Here is an 8,487-nt window from a genome sequence, read left to right as displayed (position 1 = left end):
GCGATAAGGAACGATTCAGACAGTGTAAATATGCTTTCGATTGGTGCAAATGAGGTCTGGTTTCACGTTGCTTCACGCGGACCGTGGCAGCACACACAGTCTGATCCGGACTTTGGCTCCGGTCCAGAGACCCGATCACACGGAGCGGATCATATGCGCGATATATTAAAAACTTTTACAACTACACAGCCACAGCACGATTATGACCACTATTTTGTTTTACGATAAGGCAGTGTGCTCCAAAACAGTGACAAAATTCGCATTTAGAAGATATAAGCATTCAAAGCTTGCAGTTCGTCACTTCCGCCAAAACGTCATCTTCATATCAAATCTTCTGACCAGTCAAATGCTCTCTAGTATCCGAAGCACCCGCCCCCTGCACTATAAATAGACGCTGAAGTGCCGGCTGAGACCGGTCACTTGTTCACAGTGTAGTATTTCCTGTACAGTGAATGGCTCGTAGTGCACAATGTAGGCGATAAGGAACGATTCAGACAGTGTAAATATGCTTTCGATTGGTGCAAATGAGGTCTGGTTTCACGTTGCTTCACGCGGACCGTGGCAGCACACACAGTCTGATCCGGACTTTGGCTCCGGTCCAGAGACCCGATCACACGGAGCGGATCATATGCGCGAGTCGGCATATATTAAAAACTTTTACAACTACACAGCCACAGCATGATTATGACCACTATTTTGTTTTACGAGTTTCATATTGAATCTAGGGGGTAATCTATTAGACTGTGGCTGTCAAATGCGGCTTTACCGAGCTCAACGGATCTGGCCCGAACAGATATAAACAAAACGCTATTGGCTATTTTAAAAAGGGGGTGGGGCTGCTCGATATGTCCCGCCCTCTCTTCCTGTTTCAGTTGAAATTACGTCACCACATAGAATAATGCTGCTTGTTTCAAGGCACTTCAGGAGACCTTTAAAGGTTAGAAAGGTAATAGCACACCTCTCCTCAACAAGTGTCACCATTTGAGAAATGATTTATGTTCGCTGAGTAATGCATCCAGATTTAATGCTTAGGGTTACACTACTGTTCAAAACTTTTAGGGTTAATGAGTTTAAAAAATATATTTTTTATTCAGCATGGACTTATTAAATTGATCAAAAGTGACAGTAAGGACCGTTTAGAATGTTACAAAAAAAATTCAAATAAATGCTGTTCCTTTGAACTTTGTATTTATCAAAGAATCCTGACAAAAAATGGTTGGTTTCAACAAAACCTTAAGTAGGAATACATTTTATATTAAATATTAAACAGGAATAAATTACATTTTAAAATACATTGAAATAGAATCCATTTTTAAGTGCAATAATATTTCGCAATATTGATGAGAATAAAAGCATTACAAATCTTAAAACCCCAAATCAATAGAGCTGAAGGCCAGATCCTTCACGAAAACTACAATGCCAAGGACACATCACAGATAAGAGCAGCAGTAACTGAGGTGCGCGTGTGTGTGTCTGTCTGTCTGTCTGTCTGTGTGTGTGTGTGTAGGTTACAACGACCCTCCTCTGCACTCTGTGTGATAATCATGGCGTCTGTGAGAGAACGGAAAGCATTGCAGAGGGATTTACACAGGCACAAAAACAGACACTGTGAATCAGTGAACATACCTTCATTAAGACACACTGTAAAAAATTGTGATTTTAACAGTAAAAGACTGTAAAAATGCTACAGTAAAAACCTGTTAACTGGTCAACAGTAAGTTTCCATAATATATTCGGTGAATAAATATAATTACATTTAACGTAATTTTACAGTAAAATACAGTTAAAATATGGTTTTAGGAAGTGAAAAAGTCATTGTATAATTTACAGTGAAAAAACGTAAATTGACACTCCCAGAATTGTGTCACTGTGGTGTTAAGACACCGTAAACATATTAGAATTCATATTATAATATTTGTAATATTTGTAAAATAAACATTAACACGACATATTACAGTATTTTATTGATTGACTGCCATCAAAACAGTCAAACCATTACTGCTCACAAAGAATTAAACTAAAGGGAGCCAAAGCTGACCTGGTCTATGGAAAGCTGTCTTGCAATCAACTGCTTTCAACTAAAAGAAAATTAACAGGCAGCTTGCCCTGCTCTTGGATTAGGCAGGATATGACTCCTGATGATATGAAACTTTTAAAATGTGTTGAGTGATATGTTTTATGATGCAATACATGAAGCTATGAAGCACAATACAGACAAGTCATCATCATGTGTCTTTTGATATGAGGAAATGTCTGTTTCGAACGTTTCAAAACTATATGAACAATATCATATAGACAGGCACAAAAGCAACCACATAACATTTAAGCCAGTAAATCAGCAATCTAAATTATGCCATTTGCCAAAATATGCCTCTACCAATAAAGGGTCTGAATTGGGAAGATTGTTTTTGCATTTAAAAGATGCCTTTTATATGCTCACCATTGATGAGTATGATGAATGAATGAATACAGTATGAATAAATTGATGAATACAGTAAAAAGAGTGATTTTTACAATTCAAGATTTTTACATTTTAATATGTTTTAAGTCTTCAGTGTCACATGATCCTTCATTCTAATATAATTCTATATTATTATTATATTATGAATAATTATTATCAATGTTGAAAACAGTTATGTTGCTTATTATTTTGGTGGAAACGGTTATGTATTTTTTTGGAATTATTTGATGAACAGAGTTTTCAAATGAACAGCATTTATTTGAAATTTGGAACTATTTTGTAACAATGTAAATGTTTTTACTAACGCTTTTGATAAATGTAATGCATTGTTGGTGAATAAAATCTTCATTCTCAAAAAAAAAAAAAACCTTAGTGACCCCAAACATTTGAACAGTAGTGTATATACACTAACACTACAACAAAAACACAGAAATATTAAGCAATTAAGTATGTGTATGTGTGCATGTGTGTGTGTGTGTGTGTGTGTGTGTGCGTGTGTGCGTATTTATATGTTAGCTTGGGGCGGTCTTTGCATGTGTTTACATTCCTGGGGTGTGGTGATGCTATCAAGAGGGTTTCGCAAGATGAGTGAGCATATCCAGAGGAGCTTGCAAGCCTGTAAAACACCTCCGGTGCAGGACACCCACACACACGCACGCCCACATATACATTCAGACACCCGCAGAAACACACAGGTAAGTATGCAAATATGTTTCACTACTTATGAGGGACAGGTTTCTGAACATGGTCTTGAATAATGCAAAACCTCTTGAAACCAAATTGAGCACATTGAATTTGTTGAATAAATGGGCCACCTAAGTCTAAGCTATGCCAAAAGTGTGTCAGTGAGAGGTACGTGAAAGGCTGGGAATTAGTTTATATTGTCATTTTACAGATTTACACATACAAGTTAATGTTTACTGGTAGGGTGAAAGAAAACAAAACGGGCACAAGAAGTAGATGGGAAATATAAGTTTAAAGTTTCTTAATCAAATCGTTGGAGAGTTATGAGGCTTTATTCATTATGCACCCACTAGAAATATAAGCAATTTGGTGGCTGCAGTCTTCAGTGTTTCTAACACTAATTTGCCCTGTTTAGTAAATCTGGGCCCTAGTCCAGTGGTGTTATCATTAACTAAAACTAAAATTAAAACTACAAAAAATATATTTTTGTTAATTAAAATAAAGCTGAAATAAAATAAAATATGAATGAGATTAAAAAATAAAATGGATATTTTGAGATATGAAACTGAAATAAGATGAAGTTAGTCAGTTAATAAAAAAATTTTTTTTTAAATAACTCACCACTGATGACCTTCAGCACACAGTGGATTGATGGAAATCGCCTTTTCACCAACTTTTTTCCCTAAAATTAAAAATGCAAACAAAATAAACGAGATGTGACAGACCAGTAGCATCCGATCTTTTTTCACACAAAAATTAAAACATTTATTTTGCAGCAGATGATCACACACCTGTTCACCACTGCACAAATAAGACATACTTCCTCTAAAGATTTAAATATAAGTGATAATTGGTCTGCTTCCGACGTCTTTGACACTAAAGCCTTCATACAAAGAAGTGACTGTAAAACAGCAATTAAAGGCATAATAGTAAAGAAGGGTCGGAAACTGAACTAGTTGATCCTGTCCCCCCATATACACATGGACTGAGTGGCTATTGTGTTAAATGTAATTGGCAGTGAGAGAAGGAAAAAAAGGAACAGAATGAGAATAGAGAGCACAGACAGATTAAGAGCAAAATACAGGACACACGGGCATTCATAACCTAAAAACAGCAAACACTTCACGATTAGAGGTAGTTGTGTTTTCATGAATAAGTCAAGATGGGTAATAAATTAATTAGGCTTGTCAATCAATTTTATTCTAACTCAATCAAATTATATGGCAATTAATTAATTTCATAAATCACACTTAATTGTATGAATTATTATTTGCAGAGAAAAGCCACCAAATGCTGATAATTCAATGATATTTCATGGTAATCGAAAGCAAGGACTAAATTTGAACCATTATGTCAAATTATTCAATTCTGACACAAATGTCTGCAATGTATTGTATTGCATGTCAACCTGTAATCATAAAAGCTGTGATTAAAGCATAATTACCATTCTCAGCTAAGCTCTTCTTCTCTGCAAGGTCTAGGGCAAAATCATGTGCATCTGCATAGGCTCTGGACAACCGCCAAAGGTACTGGCACTTCTGATCAAACTGTAAGCACATACAGTGTGTTAATAAAACATTTTTATTCATAAACCAGAAGCCGTCGTACAACAAAATTTGGGGTCAGTAAGATTTTTAAATGTTTTTGACAGAAGTCTCTTATGCTCACCAAGAATGTATTTATTTGATCAAAAATATAGTAATTTTGTGAAAATATTATTGCAATTTAAAATAACTGATGTCTATTTTAATATACTTTAAAATGTAATTTATTCCTGTGATATTAAAGCTGAATTTTCAGCACCAACCCTGGTCCTGGAGGCACCCCAACACTGCACAGTTTGCATGTCTCCTTTCTCTGACACACCAATTTCAGGTCTTGGACTTGGAGTCTCTACTAATGAGCTGATGATCTGAATCAGGTGTGTTTGATTAAAGGGTTATGCTGCGTTCACGCCATATCGTAATGACCGTAATTTCGAGATGACAGCACGTGACGTTCTACTCGGAGCTGTTCACGTCCTCGGACTTGGAATTCTGCTTTTCTATGGCAACACTATCAACGCCTAAACAGAGCCTACAAGGTCTACGAGAACGTGAACGCTTTTTACAAGTTGGAATCTCGTAATTACGGGAATTCCGATATGGCATGAACGCACCTTTAGTTCACCTCATGAACTCATACTCATACGTCATCAGCCCGGAGCTGCTTTAAGGAGACATGCAAAACATGCAGTGTTGGGGTGCCTCCAGGACCAGGGTTGGGAACCACTGCTTTAAGGTAATTTATTTATTACATAAATTAAATAAATGTAATGCAAGTAATTTATTAAACAGTTTTATTTATTATTATTATTATTTATTATTTTGATGAATAAAACATTCAAAAGAGCAGCATTTATTTGAAATAGAAACCATTTGTAAAATTATAAATGTCACTTTTAATCAATTTAAAAAGGTACATCTGGAAAAAAGGGGGGTCGTCTTATAATCAGGGTCGTCTTATATTCGGGCCAATACGGTAGTTCAAAAACATACTGACCCCAAACTTTTGAGCTGTAATTTACATACCTCTGCTTTCCTCTCCAGCAGAGCATTCAGGCCTTGTGCTTTCTCTGCCCCGTTACAGCTGTGTAGTCGGTCTGCTTTCTGCAGCAGAGCAGTGAGTTCATCCACTGGTTCCTGCAGTGGTTGTCGGTCATTGTCACTTTCCTCTTCCTCAGAATCTGTCAGTGCGGTTATATACCTGTAGCACACAGAAGAGACGGCAGTGAGCATGTATCTGCTGTTGTGATGAAATTAGCTTCATATGAGAACTTGCTAAACCAAAAAGCTTTTGTTGTGGATTATTGTGATGTTTTTAATCAGCTTTTCAGACTCTCATTCTGACGGCACCCATTCACTGCAGAGGATCCATTGGTGAGCAAGTGATGTAATGCTAAATTTCTCCAAATCTGTTCCCATTAAGAAACAAACTCATGTACATCTTGGATGGCCTGAGGAGAAGTAACTTTTTAGTAAATTACATTTTTGGCTGAACTATTCCTTTACTTCAAGACATAAAAACTGACCCAAATACATGCACATTACAGAGGCAAAGTGGATTTTGAAATGCTTTACGTTATATTCTACCTCAATGATACCTTTCGGGAAGCTCAGGCCAAAACAACCTGCTTAAAATGTGTTTTTTTTTCCTACACAAGAGACAGAAGGTGAAGGAATTCCCTTTGGAGGCCAAGCACAAACTTGGTAATGAATGTACAAACCTATGGGTGTTTTCACAAAGGTCACTGATGCAGTCAGTAATGGATATGCATTCATAAAGTGTTTACATGCAAAATATCCACAGGATCTGTGCACATGTGAAGCAGGCTAATTAAATGTTTATTGGGATTGCCGGTTTCAGATTGACACCTGAAGGCTTTCAAGTAAAAAAACACTATGAGGGTTGTTTATTTTTCTTACAACAAGGCACGCAATACCTGCCTAACTTTTATAGCCTTAGAAAAACGTCTCTTTTCAATGACTGTAGGTGTGCACTAACACTCTCAGCAGCCGAGAGGAGTGTGTAAAAACATTAATTACAGGTTAAGGTACAAATGAAAGACTTGAGAAAAAGTGAAAACATAAAAGGCTTCCATTAAGAGCTGGCACCTAAAGCATTTGCGTCATTCGCGGTTCGTGAGAACATCTGAGACTTCGAGCGATGGTTCTGTAGGGATGTGCTGGAGCTGGAACCTCTGAGGGCACTTCAATGTTACATACAAGAAGGTCGCTCATGACAGTCAAAGGAAATAACCCACAGCCCAGGAATCAAAGAAACGCTTGGTGATTGGAACGCCAGTGATTGAGCTTCGTTCTAATCTTAATTCAGTACTCTGCCGGTGTGTTTTTGATTTAAGGGGTTACATTATTAATTTTAATTCTACTTTTAAATTTAAAAACTTTTACATTTAATTCTAATTTTAAAATGGAGAACAGTTCTTTTAAATTATAATAATAATTTTTCACAATAGTTGCTGTTTTTGATCAAATAAATACAGCCTTAGTGAGCACAAGAGACTTCTTTTAAAAACATATAAAATATGTTAATTATTGTATATGCCTGGCCAGAGTCTGAATGAAGTTGTCTATCTCCTCTATCTGGATTGAAGGACGTAGCCACACCCAGGAAAAACAGAATCATCCACAGGGATTATTTCGATGCCAATCTTTTATCTCCCTCTTTGTGAGGCCACCAAGAGCTGAACTGTAAGCTCAAGAGTACAGTGTTTGTTTGAGAGCACGTCTAACATCTGTCCTCAGCAAAGATCAACAACTGTCAAGGATCTGGCTGCACACTCAGATCTGAAGCATCATCAGGACGTACATTAACCATCATCATTAGCGCAAAGGTTTGCCTGTGCATTGCTTCTCTGCTTCGGTTTATCTTTGTGAGGCAATGAAAACCAAGTCTTATCATCACATCTCTATTCATTTGACGAACAAATACAAAAATACAAATGTAAAACTTTTTTTGCCTTTGCTATTGCATTTTACACACCAATAACAAATCGTTTATGTTTAGTGTAAATAGTTTTGATTTGCACATAGCAGTAATACTATCAAAAGCTCTATTTTTGCTCTATGTATAGAGCTATAAATAGCTCTATACACTATTTGACTACTGTACATCTGTCACATATTATAATAAATCAGGTACATTTTCTCAGAGGGTGCAGTGCCTTGTAAAAACTTTTGGATGAAAAAAAAAAATCAACAGCATTAAAATAAAATGACATATCATATTTCTTATAATTATTTTCTTATTTTGTCTTTTTTCCCCCAGTTAAAATACAAATGTTTATATTATTATTATTATTACAAATGAGATCTTGAATTAATTAATTAATTATCTTGAATTACAAAAGCTGGCAAATTGTCTATTCTTGTTTAAAGGGGTCATATGATGCGATTTAAATTTGTCCTTTCTCTTTGGAGTGTTACAAGCTCTTGGTGCATAAAGAAGATCTGTAAAGTTGCAAAGACTAAAGTCTCAAATCCAAAGAGATATTCTTTATAAAAGTTAAGAGTCAGCCACGCCTACCTAAAACGGCTCATCCTAACACGCCCAAACATGTCGACGTCACTGTGTGGGAAGATTTGCATAACGCCACCCAAATGTTCAAGCAAATATGTGGATATGCTGTGTGTTTCGTTGTGAAAGCGAAACTACTTTGTTTGGCCTTCCAAAAGAGGACGATATCCGCTTTGTCATGCCTAGAGCTGATCCATGCTGGTCACTGAGGAAATACATCAACTTCGCGCTGTCAATCACCGGATCGGCTTTCACCGTGGACAAAG

General features: G+C 36.5%; 1 protein-coding gene across 1 annotated transcript in view; it reads right to left on the bottom strand.

Moving 5' to 3' along the window:
• The window catches only part of LOC107676373 (regulator of microtubule dynamics protein 2-like), a 35,030-nt gene that overhangs the window by 19,275 nt on the left and 7,268 nt on the right, over window positions 1-8,487 (bottom strand). The window contains exons 4-6 of the mRNA XM_016470894.1: window positions 5,716-5,890; window positions 4,590-4,692; window positions 3,767-3,827 (exon numbers count right to left, since the gene is read on the bottom strand). Coding sequence (XP_016326380.1) covers window positions 3,767-3,827; window positions 4,590-4,692; window positions 5,716-5,890 — 339 coding nt within the window. The remainder of the gene's footprint in view (window positions 1-3,766; window positions 3,828-4,589; window positions 4,693-5,715; window positions 5,891-8,487) is intronic.

This window comes from Sinocyclocheilus anshuiensis, unplaced genomic scaffold (assembly GCF_001515605.1).
Source record: "Sinocyclocheilus anshuiensis isolate Anshui unplaced genomic scaffold, SAMN03320099.WGS_v1.1 scaffold961, whole genome shotgun sequence".
Classification (NCBI taxonomy): Eukaryota; Metazoa; Chordata; class Actinopteri; order Cypriniformes; family Cyprinidae; genus Sinocyclocheilus; species Sinocyclocheilus anshuiensis.
The sequence above is the reverse complement of the archived record's forward strand: the minus strand, read 5'-3'. Positions and strand labels throughout refer to the sequence as shown.